We start from the raw sequence: 21,083 nt of genomic DNA, 5'->3' as shown, positions 1-21,083 counted from the left end.
CTTATTTACCTATGCAACACAAGGCCGGACATACAATTTGCGATTTCAGACCTGAGCAGATATATGCATCAACCACACATGTCACATTGGCAAGCTGTTAAGCGTGTCTTTCGTTACTAGTAGGGTACTAGATCTCTTGGATTGCTTTATGCCAAGGGCAGACCATTGCAACTACATGCTTACAGTGATTCTGAATGGGCTGGTGATTATGATTCACGTCACTCCACTAGTGGCAATTGTTTCTTTCTTGGCTTAGCAAGAAACAATCCACTGTTGCCACATCATCATATGAAGCTAAATACAAGGCAGCCTTCACTACCACAATTGAATGTGTATGGATTAGACGCTTGCTAGCTGATCTGGATGTATCTGTTATGGAGCCTACTCCTTTGTTCACTGACAATCAAAGTGCCATTGCAATGGCATGGAACCCATTGTTTCATGCACGCATGAAATACATTGAGATACATTATCACTTTGTCAGAGAGAGGCTACATGCAGGTGATATCAGCCTTGTCTATTGTCCTACCACCAGTAATGTGGCAAACATCTTCACCAAAGCTCTTCCCGTGACAAATTTCAAGCATTTCGCAATGCTTTAAATTTGATCTTCTTTGGTGGCGGATGATCGTTGTACTTTTGATCACTGTTCACTCCAAGGGGGTTTGTTGGGTTTCACTCACGCCTACGCTCACAAAGGAGTGTCGGTGATCAAAAGGACACTAGGCCACTTTTTACTCTCGGTACGAGAGATTTTTTCCCCCTAACTTAATCTTTTCTTTCATATATGCCTATGTTACACACTTACAAGCACTTATCATGTTCGGGTGTGTGTAACACCCCCTACAACCCTAGGGTTTAAGGGTTGTACTTTGTACTTTCAGCTCTTTCAGTCTATTGCATTGGGTGTTGTACTTCACTCTCTCTGTCTACTGCACTCTCAACTGAGCTTCGGTCCCCTCAGCCTCTCACACGAAGCCTAGCAACTATAGGATGAGTCAGGATCATGATTGGTAATACATTGGCCATGCTTTGTGGTTCTACTCTTGAGCACAAGTTAAACAAACGGGTAGATAGTCATGGGCATAGAGTAGTCCTGGATTTCGATAAGACATTTGACAAAGAAATAATATTAGTAGAAGACCATCTTTGTATGGCAAGAGAGAAAGGGGGGGAGGGGAACTGAATTAACATCTTCCAAAGGCTAAGTCCTACAAGACCTGAAACATTGTATCAATGAAGGATATCTCATCATCTGAAATGAAAGTGAAAGCAGATTTCTAGGACTATCCAAGGGTACAACAAAAAGTGAGGAACACTACTCTCATGAAGGTCATGTGATAACAGCACAGAGAGGTGTAGATTAACAGATCATAAAACAAAAACTACATGTATCTATGTATTCTAGTTCTCTAAATTTTGATATAGGGTCACCCACCAGGCCCTCAAAAAGGCATTTTCGTCTTCTTTTCTTTTTCCCCCTTTGAGGAGTGGTGATGCTGTGTGTATCTTTTTTGGGGGGGTGGGGGAGTTGTTGTTTGACACATTGGTGACTGCTGACTAAAAATTGCCATGAGTTGTATTGTTGGCCATCTCAACAAGAAGCCTCCCCCCTCGCTCTTCCCCACGTACTCAACAAAGGGAAAGCCAAAGTCTCCCCTCCCACAAAACACGTGTGCACACAAGAGAGAGCAACAGAAAAACAATCACAACCTACCTTAGCTTCAATTTCAGAATATCCAGCCAACCCCTATCTCACCTTAGCACAATATCTAGAGAGGTGCATTTTCTGTTCTAACAGAAGTCAATGTTACAGCTCATGAGAGAATCTGAAAGCTGAAGAGAGCTAGAATAGGAACACCAAAACAAACCCGCAAACAGATATAATAACCACAATAGCTGTAATAAATTTGGAAATGATAAAAAAGCATCCAAATGTAGGATCCTAGGAAATGCTAACAGAGACATGCAACAGGAGAAGTTAGCAGTGTACACAAGCAATTGAAAATGGAACTTTATGATGAATATAGCACAAGTATAACTCCCGAATTCTAAGAGCTTACATTGACTGTGAAGAATGTCTTACCAGAAAAGCCTGCAAATCCCTATTGATAAACAAATCAATGCGCTGCTTGAGGTAATACGGGGAAAATTTAGCTGATAAGACACGAAAGCAGAAGCCTGAAACCCGATATGTCATTCTTGCACCACAGTTCACACTGTACCCAAGTTGCTGCTTTGTTCTGCAAGTCCAACAGGCAAATCAGAAACAGCTTTGAATGTTCTCCCATATCCCTCCTTCCCTCCCTCTCACTGACCATATGTACAGAGGACTCAATTCATAGACCCAGCACTGACCCTGGAGAAGGTCACTTCAGTGCTCCTTATGAAGTCCTGCACACATTAGCTAGGGCACCTTTCCGCACACACTGCAGATCTAGGTCTCTATGTGAAACTGCCACAGAAGAGCTTGTACAGTGAGGAGTGCTGCACCACATGAGCACGAATCCACAACAAGGTGATGAGAGGGCAGCCTCCACTTTGTAAGTCATGCCACTTTTTCATCTCATTAATCACAAGCAGAGAGCCCTTACGTTCGGACTGAGGACTTTCTAGGCCGAGACTGCAAAGAAGCTAGGGAGTCACATTCTGGGAACACCACCACATGGCCCCCATTAACTAACCAGAGTTTGGTGCACATATGCCCACTCTATCAACCATGCACCCAATCAGCTCCCCCTCCTCACCCTTTCCAAAGCCTCCTAGCACTCTCATCTTTTTTCCACATCAACATGGTGAAGGGACTATACACCAGCTAAAATATGGCAAGACTCCAGATCATGCTGGATTAGACGTAGAGCGCTTCTTCCATGCGAGGGACCTACTTGTCTCTTTTATACCCCACCCATTAAGCAGAGCTCTATGCAAGGGATTCCCAAATTTGTACCAATCACAAAGCAAGAAACCCCCTAGTGTTAAGCTTAAAAATGCATTATAAACTGATTAGCCCTTTGAAACAGCCCCAAAGCATGTAAATTACCTAAAGTTTTTCATTAAATGGTGTGAGACCCTAGAAAGTGCCGGTGTCCCATAAGCCAAATCTAATTCACTCATCTATAGATAGACAAGGTGCCCACCATGCAGCCCATCCCTCGTCTTGCAAGTCATCATACTTCTTGCAGATTTCAGCCATCAGCTCCCCTCTCCAGTGCCTGTCCAGCCCTCTTCACTGCTGCCACATCTCCATCAGCTGCCCAGTTCTTGCCAACTGCAGTTGTGTTCACTCAAGCCCTTGGCACCCAGTTTCCAGCTGACATCCTGCTACCAGGAGGTGTTAGACAAGTGTGTTTGCAGCCTTCAGGCCATCATCAGCTGCTGGTGTCATCAGCACACCTTTGCTGCCTGCGTTTCCAGGCTGCATAGGCCAACCTGCATCAGCACTCTCTTCCCCTACTGTCACCCAGTTTTCCTCAGCCTCCGGTGAGTCGTGCACTGCTGCATTTTGCATAATTCAGACTCCAAACTGCTGCATTTTGGTTACCAACCTGCTGACCTTCCACATTCAGCATTATCTCAGCTTCCTCAGGATCTATCTCTGGTGGACATCACTCTCCGACTACTCCCATTGCTCTGCCTTTGAGCATTCTGTACATTTTTACATTCATTTATAGGATTGTCTCACTTCAAAGTTCCCTTTCTTCTCTATTTGTGTTTTTGTGTTTATTGTGTTCTTGGCTGAGTTCTTGTCTTTTAGTCATGTTCCTACCTGCTATGTTTTCTCAGTGCAAACCCTAGCATCACTTCAACTAGTAGCAAAGCCAGTGCTCTTCTAAAGAACATCCCGCGGTTATCACGGAGAGCTTGGTTTGTGCAAGATACACGAGCAATACGTAACCAATTCACAATGTCTCAAACACTTTTTTTTAAAAGATCCCACAATGTCTTTTCAAGCTCCTCCATCACTCAAGGCCCTAAGGAGGCATTATGGACTCGAGAGGAAGACAATGCATTTTCACTTTCTACTTGGCCAAATGTCGAGCTCATAATGCAAGAGGAGGTCACTGAATTTTTGTGTGTCTTCCTCAGTCAGTCCATAATATTCGCACTACACTCCTAGGAGCCTTGCGCATCAGACATGATCAATGGGTAAGGAGGGCCACCTCTCCCCTCATGGAGGATATGCTGCATTTGAGATTGTTGAGAAACCCTTCACCTGCAGTTTTTGTGTTTATGGTTTGTAGCCCCAAAAAGGGGCGCCATCCTAGACTAACCGTGCCTATTTATAGGCCACTCTCATTCATTCCTCACAGCTGATTCATTCAGTCAGTCACCTCTTCTCTCCAGCCTCTCCACTACCCTCACACCCCTTCGGGAGGACATTGCAGTTCATGGTTCGTGGCTGTCTTCATCGTCTTCCTTGTGCTACGGCACCCTTGTTCCCTTGTATCACATTCACTCCATGATTCAGAACTTCATCCTTCCATTCATCAGAGTTTCTTCTCTCTTCTCCATGTTTGCCGAGTTCACTCCGTGTTCCTCCCCGCCAACCCTACTATCTCCCTGGTACGTCATCTTTTGACATGGTATCAGAGCTGGATCTACTCACCTAGCAATGAAGATCCTCCACTCCAGTGAAGGCAAAGACCAGTGGCGGTTTTGGCATCCACTTCTCTTCTTCTTCCGCTGCATCAACATCTCGTTTTTGCAGGTTTCAGGTGTTTTCAGCTTGTGCTCACACCCCTTTCGCAGAGAACATCGCAGTCTCACCTGTCCCTTGCTGTCATCTACAGTCTGGCGCCTGTTTCCAGCCTTCCACCCGCAGTTTGCAACTATTTACAACAAAGCGACTGTTGCTGATCGCTCTCCATTCAGAAAAAAATCTCGTTTTTGCAGGTTTCAGGTGTTACCAGCTTGCTGCCCATACCCCGTTCACGGAGGACATCTCAGCCCTTGCTGTCCATCACTGTTCCCTACAATCTGGCGCCTGTTTCCAGCCCTCCACACACTGATTGCTGTTGTTTCTGCCTGGCGACTAACTGCTGATCATCAGCACTACTGTTACACAGCCTGCCACATCAGCAAACTGTTGCGTTTGCAAGCCCCAACTGCCGCCCTAACAGTTTTCTCTCTCCTACTGCAGTCGCTGCAGTTTTTCTCTCTCCTGCAGGCTGTCCTACCTGCATTTTTTGTCTTTCTCTCTCCTACAGCTGTCCTACCTACGTTTTGTCTTTCTCTCACCTACTGCCTGCATTTTTAGTCTCTCTCACCTGCTGCCTGCGTTTTTAGTCTTTCTCTCTCCTGCAAGCTATCCTGCCTGCGTTTTTAGCCTCTCTCACCTGCTGCCTGCGTTTTTAATCTTTCTCTCTCTTCACTATTGTCTGCATCAGATTCAGCTTCTCACTTCTACGTTTGCTTGTGTTCGACATCCGGAGACTGCCTTGCTGTGATTCGAGATCCGTTCGGAGTACGGCACACTCTCATGCTCATTACCCCTGCCCTGATCCTTGAGATACAGGAGTTCGAGGTTCAGTATTCATTCACTGCGTAGTGTGTTTGCTGCATGAGCATCGTATTATTAGTAGTCATATCATTTCATTTATTAACTGTGTTCATTGTCTCTAAGTTACCCTAACCCTAACCCTAACTGTGTTCTTTTATCAATCTATGCTTCGTCAAGTGTTGAGAAAACCTTCACCTGCGGTTTGCGTTTTTGCGTTTTTGCGTTTTGCGTTTAGGATTTGCAGCCCCAAAAAGGGGCGCCATCCTAGACTAACCGTACCTATTTATAGGCCACTCTCTCATTCATTCCTCACAGCTGATTCATTCAGTCCGTCACCTCTTCTCTCCATCCTCTCCACTACCCTCACACAGACATTGCGGTTCGTGGTTCGTGGCTGTCTTCATCGTCTTCCTTGTGCTACGGCACCCTTGTTCCCTTGTATCACATTCACTCCATGATTCAGAACTTCATCCTTCCATTCATCAGAGTTTCTTCTCTCTTCTCTTCTCTTCTCCATGTTTGCCGAGTTCACTCCGTGTTCCTCCCCGCCAACCCTACTGTCTCGCTAGTACATCATCTTTTGACAGAGATGACTAGTGACCCATCTTCTTCACCATAGCCAGACCCGATGTCAAGTTCATATAACCCTTTTGAGTCATATGAGTCAAAACCCTTCCCTTTATCTTCTCCTTGTATGTAGGATCCGGATCATGAAAAGTTTGATCATGTTCTCGCTAGTACATCATCTTTTGACAGAGATGACTAGTGACCCATCTTCTTCACCACAGCCAGACCCGATGTCAAGTTCATATAACCCTTTTGAGTCATATGAGTCAAAACCCTTCCCTTTATCTTCTCCTTGTATGTAGGATCCGGATCATGAAAAGTTTGATCATGTTAACTTCAATAGAGGGGGCTCTACATGCAAACATACATAAACAGGTATACCTAGAACTGTATCCTCTATTTCCTTTGAGCATGAAGTTGCCATTTCTGATACACAATTTCCTCCCATCCCACCCTCTTCTACTAATTCTCTTTTATTTGCTTTCAACAGCTTAGGATTAAATTCCACCACTACATCAGGTATACTAGGATGAGGAATATTTGTTTCTCTTCCTAGCACTTTTCCTTTTCAGCACCACATGTTAACTACCCACAAGTGTATGCCACTCTACACCGTGGTACATCATTGGCAAGAATCCCACCCATTAACACTATCCCTTATCCACACTCCAAACTCTCCAACTTCTCAATCATGCGATCCATGCCTTCATAGATCTTCCCAATGCATGGATCCATGCCATCTGCAAGCCTCAACATGTGCATGATAGGATCAACCATTTGGTTGGTGCGATTCACCTCATCCCAAAAATCTCTATCAGAGACATATGCATTACATAACACAGCAATAGCAATGGCAACCCTTGTCCAATTTTCATAATCATCACTACCAAATAGCTCCCTAATTGCACCTTTGCAATAGTGTATTTGTAGGTTCATCATCTGCCACAAGCTGCACTACATTTTCTACCCCAACAGCCTGCACTGCCTCGCACCACTCGGATGCTAATACATCTGCACTTTTTCTAGTCTCTAAAGCACCATGACTACCAATGAAGTATACAACCCACGAGAATATGCAACAACACCATGTGTGGACCTATGGCGTGTGTCACTACATCCATCTGCTATCAACGTTGCTCCATTTCTTGCCCATTGATTGCAAATATTTGCTATTGAAATCTTTATGGTTGCTATCTCCTTCTGAAGCAATGTAGTCTTGATAGTTTCTAATGAAGGGGGCTTATATGTGGGTCCATACTCTACAATCTTTGTCACCATATTTTAAAAATAAGGTGACCTAGCTGATTCGAATGCAATATGATCATGGTAGAAAAAGCATGCCATTGCTGTATCCGTTTCCTTTTTTTTCTTTGGTTCACGTGAAGTGTGCAATGAACTCTCTTTAACACCACGACCTACTGCCCCATTGATGGCCCATGAGAAGGCTGCGTAGCCACTAATCCCGATGATCTTTTGCATGAAGCACCATGCTCTGCTGGCCTTGGAGTCCATGTTGGATCCATGTTTGGCGTCCTCCTAGCATATGAGTTTCCCATAGAAGTGGCTATGCGATCAAATAACTCCTGCCTTTTCTCAATTGATACATTGGTGCAAAAACGCACCTCTTTCCCCTCCTCATGTAGAAGATGGGCTCTCACTTTATCAGCCCTACTAGTGTGAGCATAAGAGTAAAGTTTGCATTTCCAGGGGCGAGTCCCTCCACCTCTCAATGGCACCCCTGTATCTACCTCATCCCATCATGACCAAGTAGTGCTTCAACTTCGTCCAGTTGTTGACGAAGTACCTGCTGAGGATGATGAAGATCCCATAGATGTCAACGCTGCCATCTATATAAAAGTGACAAATAATCAATAAAGTTCAATGAAATTGCAGAAATTTGCAACCAAAATTTCAACATGCATTTGTTAAATGTTTGCTAAAAATGCCCGAACTTTGATGCTACTTCAGCCTACATTCCTTTTACTAAAAATGCCACAAATTTGGGGCATTCTAGCCTACATTCCTTTGTCGAAAATGCCCCAAAATTTGGCACATATTCAGCTCCCAAATTTGGAGCAATGACTGATTCAAAATGCCCCAATTTTGGGGACATTGCAACCAAATTTTGCCAAGGCAAAACCAAGCATAGTATAGTCATCTTGACTATAGGAGAAAAGACTTCATCAAAGTCAATACCATGTTCTTGCTTAAAACCCTTAGCAACCAATTTGGCCTTATATGTTGGCTTGGGGCATCCAAGGATACTCTTCAACTTGTATACCCACTTGCATGACAATGCATGTTTTTCATTGGACAAAGGAACCAAATCCCATGTATGGTTTTTTTGTAGCGAATTAAACTCAAATTGCATGGCCCTCTCCCAAGAATGACTTATCACCTCTGTGCATGACCTCCTCATAAGTAAGGGACTCACTAGAATTTGTCATCATAACATAGTCCATGGAGGGCACAAATCGATCAGGTTGATGTCTACCTCTAGTAGGCCGTTTCAAAATAGGCTATGGGGCATATACATTCTATCCAACATCATGATCATGGGACAAAAGAACATCAACTAGTGGAAGATGTCTAGTTGGTTGTATTGTAATAGGAAGCTCCTCTTGAATGACCACCTTGCATACCTCAACTACTTGCTCAAGCTACTTATACATCTTCTCCTCATGGAAAATGATTTCATGGATGCGGATGACCTTTTGAGCTTACAGGTTACAATCCTTGTTGAGAAAGCCCCAAATTTTTGGGCAATTGCCAACAACTAATCCAAAATGCCCCAAATTTGGGGGAGATTGCAGCTTAAATCAAAGATACTTTAATTTGGGAAAAAATTGCAAATCCCTGCTGAATCATCCCTAAATTTGGGGCAAGCCTGATGTCTACCTCTAGTAGACCGTTTCAAAATAGGCTATGGGGCATATACATTCTATCCAACATCATGATCATGGGACACTAAAACATCAACTAGTGGAAGATGTCTAGTTGGTTGTATTGTAATAGGAAGCTCCTCTTGAATGACCACCTTGCTTACCTCAACTACTTGCTCAAGCTACTTATACATCTTCTCCTCATGGAAAATGACTTCATGGATGCGGATGACCTTTTGAGCTTACAGATCACAATCCTTGTTAAGAAAGCCCCAAATTTTAAGGCAACTCCCAACAACTAATCCAAAATGCCCCAAACTTGGGAGAGATTGCAGCTTGAATCATAGATGCTTTGAATTGGGGAAAATTTGCAAATCCCTGTTGAATCATCCCTAAATTTGGGGCAAGCCTCAAGGAGTCAAGACTAATCTAAAGTGTGCACGAGAGAGCGAGAGAGAGAGTCCTCACCAAATCGTGGGTGACAAGGGCGGACAGTGGACGACAGGCACGATCATGGACGTTAGGCGAGAGTCAAGGCGGACGATAGGTGGGCATCGAGAAGGATGACAAGCGGGCGGAAGTCAGGGCGGACAACATAAGGGCGCGACAGGCAAGCAAGCAATAGGCAAGCGGGCCACAAGCAAGCGGGCGATAGGCAAGCGGTAGTCGGGGCGCATGATCAAGTGGGAGTCAGGACACGAGACAAGGAACGACTTTTTTTTTAATGCCCCGTTGGAACGGCCATTCCAAATGGGAAATAACCACGAAACGGTCAGGGAACGGAGCGGAACGGGTGAGAACGGGGCAGGGAATGGGTTGGAACGTTCCACCAACGTTTCCTAGGCTCAAACCTCCCGAAACGCGTTAATCCGTTCCTAAGTGCCGAAACATGCGTTCCCTGTCTCTATAAGAGAAAGATTGTATCCGAAGTTAAGTATGATGGACCCTTCCAGGTGTTGGAGAAGATCAATGATGTAGCATATCGTAAAACCTCCACATTGGCAGATACACAATACCTTTCATATCAGCTTATTGAGCCCTTTTCTTGGTGATGTGCCAAAGCATATGTCTGCTGAAATTCAGCCTGAGGTTGAGGAGCTGGGTGAGATTTTGGCACTCCAGCTAATTTTGACACATAAGAAAAGAAAGGTCAAAGGTAAAGTTTCTAGGAAATACTTGGTGAAATTTCAAAATTATTCAACAATGGATGCCAAATGGATGGAAGTGCATTTACCTAGATGCCTTTCCGTTAGAGCCAACTTTAGTTCAAACTCCGTCATATGTTCAGCAGAGCAAGGGTCCGAAGTATTGCCTAATACTCAAGGGAGGGCAACACTTCCACTCTTTAGTTATGAACAGCTCTCATATGTTTGCCATGAGGTCACTACTTAGTGTACTAGTCATTGAGAGATGTATGCGGATGAGTATGAGTTTCACCTGAGCACTGGAACTATACTTTTGCATCAGCTTATGGTCAATTTGACATGAATTTTACCTCAATTTCAAGACAAAAATTCTAATCAGTTTCAGCTCAATTTTTTATCAACTTGAGCATTGTTTATGGTCACGTTGTTAGCAAATATATCAGCTCATGTGTGAGTCTCTGCATGCAGAGGCTGGGCACATTATTTAGGATATTTTAGGCATTTTTTATGGTCTTCGTTTTAGTCATATTTAGCATTTATTACTGACCGACAAGCATTAAATATTGGCTAACCTGATCATATTGAGGACATTTTTGTCTTATATATTCAAGCTCCTCCTCCTCACTCAATCATTCATTTGCCATCACAAGTGTGGAGACTCCGTGGAGAGAGGAGCCAATGCCGATGCCCATGCAGCCAGTGACTCACTGTTATATGCAATTGTCTCTTGTTGGATATATGGATTCCATTTCCCGAGCATATATCTCAATTCTCATTTGTATTGTGCTCTTCAATGTTCTTTCTTTCCCTTTCTCTTTTGTCTTGTGTTTTAGCAGTTTATTACAGCACGTGTTTACACTTCCATTGTTGCTCCACTTCTGATACACTTTTGGGATCAACTTTGCATCAGTTTGTGCATTGATTGTTGGTCACTTTTTGCAATGAATTTGTGATCAATTTGGGGTTATATTTGCAGCAGTTTGTGATTAGTTCTCAGATCAGTAAGTGATCAGTTTATAATCAAATTATGCTCAATTTTCAATGGTTTGCATCTAGTTCCATGGACAACAGCATATGTTACGATACCATTGATGTTTTAGCTATGGCTTATACTTGGCTATCCTATGCTATGATTTGGTTTTCCCAGTTAAATTGAGCTAAGGAGAAATGGGCATGTCACATGATAATCTGGCAATGTTTTTGAGATTCTTTGTGAGTCTTATGTTATGCTATGATTGGCTGGTAATTTTCAGCATATGTTGGACATATGGAATTGTTGAGCAACAGTACACAATGTTATGTTAACTATGATGCCCTGTGAAAATTTGAGTCCACTATTTTAATTTTAATGCATTTGGCAGTGCAAGCGAGGACAATTGCAACGATTTTAAGAGGGAGGGTTGTCATGAGCTTTAAGAGGTAGGGTTGTCATGAGGACATGTATTTTTGAAACCTCTCTTAACATGTGGATTAGTTTCTAATCACATGGCTAAGTAAATGTTGCACATGTAAGGTGTATCTGGGTTAGAGTAAATTTAGGAGTCCAAAACCCGAGGAAATCACCGGATGTCAAAGGCAAAATTTGCTGTAAGTTATGCCGCACAGGTACTTAGTAGTATCTAGTGTCAATTGTTAGCCTAGGTCATTCATTTGGCCATAAGTGTCAAATAGTTACACTAGAGAGGTAGTGTTTGATTGTATCTAACTGTAATCTAATGGTCAAAGATGACGCAGAGATACTCGAGAATGAAAGTTGCCTAGCCAATTTAATTATTGGCCAATTAGATTACTTTTCTATCCACCAAAATAATTATTAGACTCATTTTCAATATTTAAAGATAGAAAAATTAATATTTATTATGGATAATGTTGGAAAAACCATTTGGAAAGGCTACCACTTGTCAAAAATGCCCGTACAAGACTGAAAAACGTCTTTAGAGGCTAGAGAGAGGCATTTTGGTGCATTCAACCTGCAAGAGAGAGAGAGAAGATGCTACCGGTCTGATTTGCAGCCATTGAAGGATGTTCTAATGGTAGCTAGGGGTAGGAGAAGACCAATCAACAGCAGGGAACAGCATTTACAGGTTGTCGAGATAGGACAGCAGCAGTAAATGATTGATTTTCTTCAATTTTTTCCATCTACAAGTTGTTGAGACAAGGCAGCAGTAAATGACTGATTTTTTTCTATTCTTTGTGGAAAAAGTCTGAATATTCTATTCCCTTAGCATTCTCTCTCATCTCCAAGCCTTTCCACAACCTTGCTCCGAAGATTACAGCATTGAGATCACCAGAGGCTGAGAAATTTAAAATTTCTCTACTTAAACTCTAATCAGCAGTAGCCATGAGAAGAGTGCCAAAAATTGAAAGCTCCAAGACTTGGATTCAACAAGGCTGAAGCTGTTTTCAGTCAAATTAAGGTTGAGGGACCAACAAATGAATGAATTTGGGGCATTTTCCATCTCCATCAAAGCGAATGAAGGCCAATTGACTGCATAAATCAAGGGGCAAATCAAATTGAAGACTCGCTGGTCATTTTGGATAGGAAGGGGAGTTGGAATACCGAAAGGGATTGGGAGAATCCCATTGTACATCAACTTCTTCTTCAATTAAGTTAAAGAAATACATAAAGCGGCGCCGATTTTGGGACCAACAGGATGTCCCTTGTCCAAGATTGTAAGTTATTTTGCATTTCTCAGTTTTGTAATAAATATTACTATTGTAACTAAGTTGTAATCGGAGAATTACCATCCATCCACGGAAGAAAGGCTGGTTTCACTTATGATCAATTACTAGCAAGAATTTCTTTCATCGAAGATAATTTTTTATAGTTTCAATGCATGGATTAGAGCAAGAAATTCTAAATCATGGGTGGCAAACTTAGCTTTGTTGGGCTTCAATTCCTTGAAAGTGTAAGCAACTAGCCTTCTTTTCTACACTAAGACTCCTTAAATTGCAAGTCCGCTTGCATTGGTGACTACTTCAAATTCTTGAGAGATGTCAAATAGTGAGCGTAGGTGCTGTTGTGACACATTCTTATAGTTTATCAAAGCTTTTATGATGCTCAATCAACCATATGATTTGTGTATGCTTCTTGAGAAGGTTGCTTAAGGGTGCTGATTACCCAGCCAGGATGTACAGAAGTGCTTTCTGAGGTCTTTTTCTTTGACGCATGGTAGAAAATATGGAGTGGCCACTGTCTTGAATGATTATCAGGATGCATGTAGTGAAACATTCGTGCTGCATTAGCTTATGGAAGGCCAGCTAGCTGCCATCCCATGGGAAGCATATAAGGTCCATGCTTTCTTCTTGTAAAGTAACCTATTTCATGTGGGGAACCTGTTTCAAATTTCTAATTGAAGCTCTAAATTTTGATGGCAAAGCAAGGAGCAAAAACTGCTAAACAATTACCTTAACTCATTAAAACAAGGCTCCTCTACCATCGATTCAAAAAGATCACAGATAGCCCTTGCCCTGACACTTTTTTCACCTATGTCCTGCCCAAGCTGAAAATACATCTGATAAACATAGAAAGGACAAAAACAAAAGTAAGACCAAAAGCCGCAAGCACATTAATGTAGCAAGCTGCCAGTAAAACACTGTTGACTAACTTCTACTGCAGAGTTGTCCTCCATTGTGTTTTTTCCATCAGTACTGTAGATCAGACTCATGGCAGGAAGCCTCAGAATCTGCTCTCTGGGCTCATTTGACAGTGGGCTTGTTACAAGATAATCCTTGAAGATGTTTCCAATTGTCAAAGCCTCATTCTCTAGAAGATTCCCATGGCAAAGAGCCTCAATGTAACACTGCAAAGCCATAAGAGGAAATGACCAGTTAAGACTTACTAAGAAAACTATCAAGAGAAAGACAAAAAGACATCAATCAAACAAACCTGGCTCAGTAAAGTAGGAATAAAAGAGTTGATATCCTCAACAGACAAAGAGGAGAGAGCTTCTAATTTGCCTTCGACATCACAAAAACGCTCTCTTAATATTTGCATTCGCAAATAAGTAGCATGCTTAGAGGGTTTCATGTTTGTGTTTGTATAGCCTCTTCTCAAGTCCTCTTTGATAACCTGCATTGATTTTTGACTGGATATTAGACTTGATAGTTTTCTTGGTGTTCCAATGGTTGGCTTGAAAAAACATTTAGTAAAAAGCTTGCAGTCCTGTTGGCAACAGGTTTTAATGTGGACTTGTGGACGGAAATCTAGTCTCTCAGCTTTCACAGCTTGATTTCAGAAGAGAAATCCATGTTCATTACAAAGAGTAATAAGCATCATTTCCAAGAACGGCTGCCCTACCACAATCTCCCTTACAGACTGCAAAGAGTAAAGACAACTGTATTGATATGAGCAAGCATGACATGAATAATTTCCAACAAAGCTTATAACTACATTGACTTTTGCTCATACGATCTGAATTCCAGGGTCTTTGGACCCCCTTTTCAAACCCTCATATACTTCCACTCGTAAGCAGTGCATAGCTACTCAAGTTTTACAGGACCCTCTAAGATGGTAGAGTACAATCCATCATAGATAGTATGATATATAAATTAAGCATAGAGGATCACTAATACACACTAGCATAGATAGTATGGTATATAAATGAAGCATAGAGGATCACTGATACACATTATGATAGATCCATAAATCAAGAATACAGGACTACCAATTGTTAGATGCCTGGGATCAGGGATTATCATAGATATAAAAATCAAGGATAAAGGATCAAATACAACAAACTCAATGATGATACACAAATCAAGAATAAAGGATCGCAAGTGTTATACCTCAAAACGCTTGGGATCAGGGATAAAATTCTTCAGTTTTTGTACTACTTTTGATGCTAGATGTGGTAGCTTTTCATTAAATCCATGAATCTTGAGCTCAAGCTTGTCAATTGCAACTGACAAAGATGTCTCCAGCCTTGCAATATTAGCCTGTAAAAATAACACGTCCAATGTCCCGAAATCCCCTCAGTCAAATTGCAAACCCCACTTGCATCACAAAGTAGTTCTCAGCATGTTCTATCTTACCAAATACAAGGTCTCATTCAGAGCGTCTTTAAGAAGTCTCACATAGAGCTCAGTCATGACAGCAGCCTTGGCATTGTCATAAGCTCCCTTACAAGATATCAAAATGTATGCATTGGCACGAGGCATCTTGAACTTCCTATCCAGTTTATACCAAAGCTTAATTGCAGGTTCATCAACTAAAAGCTTTGGAAAATCTGCAGGAGAGCTTTCGATGTCCCGAATGGAGAAGTCAGTAGGAATAAATTCGTTCACCAAAGGCATGTGCAACATAGGATTTATGTCTATAGGGTCTGCCCATGATCTCATTAACTTGATGGATATACTCTCCACAGTATAAGGGGCACCAAACCAGGGTTCATGCTGTAAATCTATCAATAAATGATTTTGATCAGTAAAGCATGCTAAGAACCTTGCAGAAGTAATCACCACTTCCAATAAATCAGAAATGAGCAATCCATATACCAGCTCCGGTTATGTTAAAAGACTTCGTCACAATGTCTAGGCGCATATTTTCAGGAACCATGCGATTCAGCAAAGTTTTGACAAGTTCAGGATCCCAAATTTCAAGGGCATAATCACCGTATATAATGTGCTTTTCAGGATATATATGCATGTTTGCTGCAACACAGTAACAAACAGTGTTCTTTTTGTTACTTGTTAATAACAGAGGGCTCATTATAGAAACTAACCAGAAAGAATGTCAGTGTCAATACAAGAAATACAAAGTGCTAAAACAAGAACCCTACTGGCAAGGTTAACTGCATAGTCATCAGGATGTTCTTCCTCTACAAACTTAAACTCCATATTTGTCATAGCTTGAAGTTCCTTAAAAACCCACTCTTGTGGCTCCATGTTGCGAAGCATTCTCAGATATTGATACAGCAAACCTATCACTTCTTCAACCTGCAAAATTTGCACATTCTCATCAAAAACCCATTGACTTCTATTTCTTGCAGACAAACTCTCACTGAAAATTTCATCTCATCAGCGGGTGAATGGAGGGGGGGACTGCACAAACACAAACCAGAAGCAAAAGTACATACCCAGCTGTTCATGATGTGCACAACTCATGCTCTTGATGATAATGGCAAACCAGCGAACACAGTTACATGTTTCAATGCAACAGTTTACAGTCGGTGTGCTATGTTGCATAGCATAAAAACAAGTGGACACAAAATGCACTTAGTTTCTTTTGCACAAGGCAATAAGATAAAGACTTCCAGCAAATACAAGATGTCAAATTTGAGTAGCACAAATTATTACAAGGGTAAATGGGCCAACAGGATGACACCACACAAAAGCAAAATGCGCTCCACCCCAATTTAGTAACTGTTCGCACAAAAGAAGCATTTTTTCAGCCACTTAAAGGATTGACACAAATTCTTATGTATTACATCTAAGTTTAATGTGGATGAGCCATGTTTTTTTTTTTTTTGCGGGGGGGGGGGGGGGGGGGGGGGGGGGGGGGGGGGGGGGGGATTTTTTTAAACCCTGTGGCGCCGCTCATGGTCAGTCTCTTGTTAACCCTTCATTACTTGCTAATTCTTGTACCTCACTTGAAAAAAAAATGGCACAATGGGGGAGGGGACTGTTCGATGTCACTTACCCTACATATAGAGATTCTGACCCAGTCAGTCATATGACTGTCAAGAAAGCCATTCAAACAACCACAAAAGCCATTGTTGTCAAGGTAACAATTCCAGTGACTAGAATTCTCCTATTCCAGGGACTAGAAACCTTGTATTTATCAAAGTAAATAAGATAAATATTTTTCATGTAGGATCCTTCACTGTGGCTTCTCACAGGAAAATCACCATAGACACCAGTTCCATTTTTGACTACATAGAATGTAGGTATCTCTCTGTCTCCACTCTCAGTCCCTACGGTACAGCAAGTTAAATAACAGCCTGTGCACAGGCAAATTGCACCACTGGCAAATCAACTTTTCACTGACAATAAGTGAGCTCTGGCTATCCTAGAAAGAGGTAAGCATGTAGTAAGCTGTCAGAGACACCTAGTGAGATCAGAAGAATGTAGCTTCCACTGTGGCAAGCTAACTGATTTTTAACTGAACCAGAGGTGGAAAATCATTCCATATCATTTGTCCATGTGAGTGACAGGAAGACAGATTTTCTTGGTTTGAGTCCAAATGCTTTCCTTCTCTCCTGATATTCACCGGTTTATGAATCCCTGTATGGAAATAAGAAAAGCACCTTTTCTAAACCAGCATCCGTGAGATAAATATTGACATTGAACATGTAGCCTGCTGTGCAGCGTTCAAAACCACCATCTCCAATCCCAGCTGTCAGCTCTGTGGCCCATCCATTAAACTTCAACAATGATAACAAGCTGCCAGCACCCTCTGTTTCAGCACAACAGATAAATCTCTCAGCAATGACTTCAACAAATGCACAAAAAATAACCCATTAAACATATAAAACTAATTACCATGACCAACAAGGTGGGAAATATAATCGTATGGCCTTTTTGTATATGATTCATGTAGACAAGGAAATGGCCATATTACAGAGACATAATGTTGATCTTTCACTGATTTTACACGGTATAATTTCCCTGGTTCCCACACTTGTCCTTTCCAAGAGAAATGCAACTGCTGCTCTCCTCCCTGCCTAACACCAGTAAACAACTCCACAACCCAATCCCTCAAAGTCTCTAAAGGCTCTGTGCCAAAGAAAACAAAATAAGGAAAGTTATTTTCTTTCAAAATACGAAAAGTAGCATAGTAGTTGTGAGCTCAGAGTTTAAATTCCCAACCTCCACCAATAACTGCAAGCTTCATCCTGCCAGCAAGATAGTGATCTCCATACATCTGTAAAAGTTTGCTTCGTATGTCAACTCCACTGTCCATCAAACTCTTCCGATTTCCTGCACAAAAGCAGGAGACAGTCATCTTTGTCGACCAAAATACAACATAAGAACAGTTGGTCGATGAGTTTCAAACTCAATAAATGAGGTCATGACACATGGCTTACCCCAGCTAAAACTGTTGAATGGATGGCTTTTGTGGGCAGTGTTGCATTGGAGCTGAGATAGTCGCACGGCATCACTCTGCAAATGTCCCTCAAATTCTGCAGACAAAATAGCATGTCCATGTTAACATAAACAGGAAATGCCATCCATCAAGATATTGAAGATAGCTATTTTGGAAGTGTTTCATATAAGCATGCACATTATCCTACCTGAATCCACTGCTTGGATCTCACGCTCCATGGCTTCTGCTTTTACCAAAGGTGATATGAAGAACTGGGAAAACCTACACTAAGAAAAAAAAGTTCTTGCAACAAAATTTCTGCAATTTTTAAAAAACTGCAGAAATCCAGCTAAATCTAGCTAGCATAGTACCTGTCAAGAGCAGGTTTCAAAAATTTATGATTGACTTCAAAAAAAAAGCATGTGTGTTCTGTATCAGTGTAAGCATTTGAGGAGCCCCCATGTTTTGAGAGGAAGTTATCATACTGCAGGAACAGACCATTTAACCATTATTATTTTGCCCTGCAAAACACTCTGACAGCCAACATCCTGATTATACCCACAAAAGATGGAAAAACTGATGCATTAAGGATAGATAGACTAGTGGACCTTATCTGACAAACCAACACAATACCTCGTTCTCATCAGGGAACTTGGAGCTGCCCATGAAAAGCATGTGCTCTGCAAGTTAGACCCAATTTCATCACTAAAGAAGCAAGATAGAATAAAAGGGTACATCATGCCATTGCTCCGACCCAAAAAAAAAAAGTCATGAAGACTGCATTTTAAAAGCTGGCAGAACTGACCTAAAAAATGAGCAAGCCCTTGAGCATCCGGAGGATCAGAAAAACTGCCAACTCCTACTGCCAAAGCAGCAGCAGCCTGCTTTACACCAAGAAAGTCAATAATATTAGACAGTTGTGATGCATCATTCGCAATCATCATTTGCAGGTTGCCACATCCCTCAAAGCATGTCAGCACAATGCAGGACCATATTCACATCTCACACACCTATGTGTGAATTACTGCTCAGACCTGCTCTCAACTCACACACTCAAAGATGAACCTAGAACAACAGTCTTGACTTTGAGTTAGTTCTGAAACTGAGCTGAAATCTCCAACTCAGAAGCAGTGGGTTGTTTATGACCTTGAAATGCAAAAGTGTCTTGATGTAAGTTGGTCTTACAAAATGTCCTGCCATAAATTGGATTACTAAAATGACCAATATTTCAATGAAGATTCAAGAGAAGCCCATGGTCAAATCACTTCTAACGCTCAAAAGTATGAACATCTCCAAACTCCCCATTGCCAGACTCATGAGATAAAAGAGACACGAACTCGTCTACTTCAAAGGTCTGTGATACAAAGTTACATTAACTGGTTTCTAGCAGCACAGTCAGCATACAAAAATGCATCCCCCACCCCACCAAGAAAAAAGTAGAGAAACTTATTGCCAGTTGCCTGGAACTACCAAGGGGAATAAACACCAGAAAGGGAAAATGGAAGGAGTCAATATATTTAACTGAAACAGAAAACAATGAATTATAGCCAACAGTCATGGGCAGGAATGGCTGCTGCTCTCAAATCCCAGGCTGAAAATGAAAGGGCAACACATCGGAAACCAAAATGCTGCAATCTCTGGAGCTAGAACTCGTAAACGTAGCAATGGAACCACCTAAAGATAATGGCAGCTGATCACCAACAGCAATGGGAGACTCGCCGAAAGTTATAGACCACATAGTAGCAATCATTGTGGGCTGGACAGCTAGTGGAAGAGGGCTGATGGCTAAAACTTACAAGACAAGGATGGGGATGAATGGTGGACAGCCTGTCTATTTATAGATGCAAAAGGATCCTCCCAACTTAGGATTTTACATGTGGGACACAAATACTCTCTAGAACCACTCCCCATTTAATGAAACTTTTGGTAATTTGTTGTTTAGGGGCTGTTTTAAAGAGCTAGTTAAAGGGTAATGAATTTTTAGCTCAACACACCATACTATGTAAGCCATCCTCAACAAAAAGAAATCAAAATGCAAGTAGAAAACCTACTTGTTAATGGTTCTTTTGGATTAACAAATGTACCAACCATCTTCGATCAAATGATGAAGCGTATCTTTAGATATCATTAATAACATGGTGTACTTTCTTTGATGATATTCATTGTGTTCAGCAAGAATGATGAGGACGTCATCAACACTCTGAATTAACCAATGTACTAGCCAACTTCGATCAAATAGTGAAGAGTTACTTTAGATATTATTAATAATATGTCGTACTTTCTTTGAGGATATTTATTGTGTTTAGCAAGAACAATAAGGAGCATCATCAACACTTGGAGATTGTTCTATAGCTACTTTGACAAAACTAACTCTTAATAAATGGTTAAAATAGTGAATTTTTCAAGCATAAAGCCAATTACCTTGGGCATGTCATCTTTTCTAAAGGGATTCAAACACTTGGAGATTCTCCTATAACTACTTTGACAAAATGCATGAATTTTTCATGCATAAAATTAATTATCTAGGGCATGTCATCCTTTCTAAAGGGGTACAAAATGGATCTTTAAAAGATTACGATAATTCAAAAATAGCTTGATCTTCATGACATACATGAGGTGCAATATTTTCTTGGCTTATGCTTTTACTATGGCCACTTCATCAAGCATTTTGCATTACGGCTTCTCCTCTGCATGAGCTCACAAAGAAGTAAAACTCCTAATGGAGAGAGAACAACACAAAAACCTTCACAAAGTTGGAAGCAACCCTCACTTGCGGACCTATTCTTATTATTCCAATCTCAGTAAATTTGTATGTGATGGAAGCAAATGCTTGTGATCATTCGTTGTGTTGATGTAGTGCTCAATCTCAAAGGTCATGGCATAGCCTTTGAAAGCCATTGTCTATGATATAAAGAAAAGGTATGACATTTGTGAGAGGGAGCTCTTAGTTGTGGTTCATGCTT

At 41.5% G+C, this 21,083-nt stretch overlaps 1 protein-coding gene across 4 annotated transcripts in view; it reads right to left on the bottom strand.

Moving 5' to 3' along the window:
• Positions 1–21,083, bottom strand: part of LOC148019515 (Insulinase (Peptidase family M16) family protein) — a 76,713-nt gene that overhangs the window by 40,488 nt on the left and 15,142 nt on the right. The window contains exons 3-19 of one of the 4 annotated variants that reach the window (XR_015695001.1): positions 18,926–19,001; positions 18,754–18,800; positions 18,492–18,604; positions 18,329–18,402; positions 18,122–18,217; positions 17,904–18,014; positions 17,577–17,810; positions 17,342–17,490; positions 15,875–16,031; positions 15,591–15,746; positions 15,129–15,496; positions 14,883–15,032; positions 13,984–14,166; positions 13,703–13,897; positions 13,503–13,609; positions 13,216–13,412; positions 2,106–2,243 (exon numbers count right to left, since the gene is read on the bottom strand). Coding sequence is in view for 2 of the 4 variants with exons in the window: in XM_087701007.1 (XP_087557133.1) it covers positions 2,087–2,243; positions 13,503–13,609; positions 13,703–13,897; positions 13,984–14,166; positions 14,883–15,032; positions 15,129–15,496; positions 15,591–15,746; positions 15,875–16,031; positions 17,342–17,490; positions 17,577–17,810; positions 17,904–18,014; positions 18,122–18,217; positions 18,329–18,402; positions 18,492–18,604; positions 18,754–18,800; positions 18,926–19,001 (2,373 nt within the window). In the remaining 2 variants the exon portion in view is untranslated. Of the gene's footprint in view, positions 1–2,086; positions 2,244–13,215; positions 13,413–13,502; positions 13,610–13,702; positions 13,898–13,983; positions 14,167–14,882; positions 15,033–15,128; positions 15,497–15,590; positions 15,747–15,874; positions 16,032–17,341; positions 17,491–17,576; positions 17,811–17,903; positions 18,015–18,121; positions 18,218–18,328; positions 18,403–18,491; positions 18,605–18,728; positions 18,801–18,925; positions 19,002–21,083 lie in introns of those variants that run through there. The other 3 variants (XM_087701007.1, XM_087701008.1, XR_015695002.1) reach the window with 3 other exon arrangements.

Source organism: Lygodium microphyllum, chromosome 19, assembly GCF_053477565.2.
Source record: "Lygodium microphyllum isolate KBCC chromosome 19, Lygodium_microphyllum_v1.1.10, whole genome shotgun sequence".
NCBI classification, from domain to species: domain Eukaryota; kingdom Viridiplantae; phylum Streptophyta; class Polypodiopsida; order Schizaeales; family Lygodiaceae; genus Lygodium; species Lygodium microphyllum.
The sequence above is the reverse complement of the archived record's forward strand: the minus strand, read 5'-3'. Positions and strand labels throughout refer to the sequence as shown.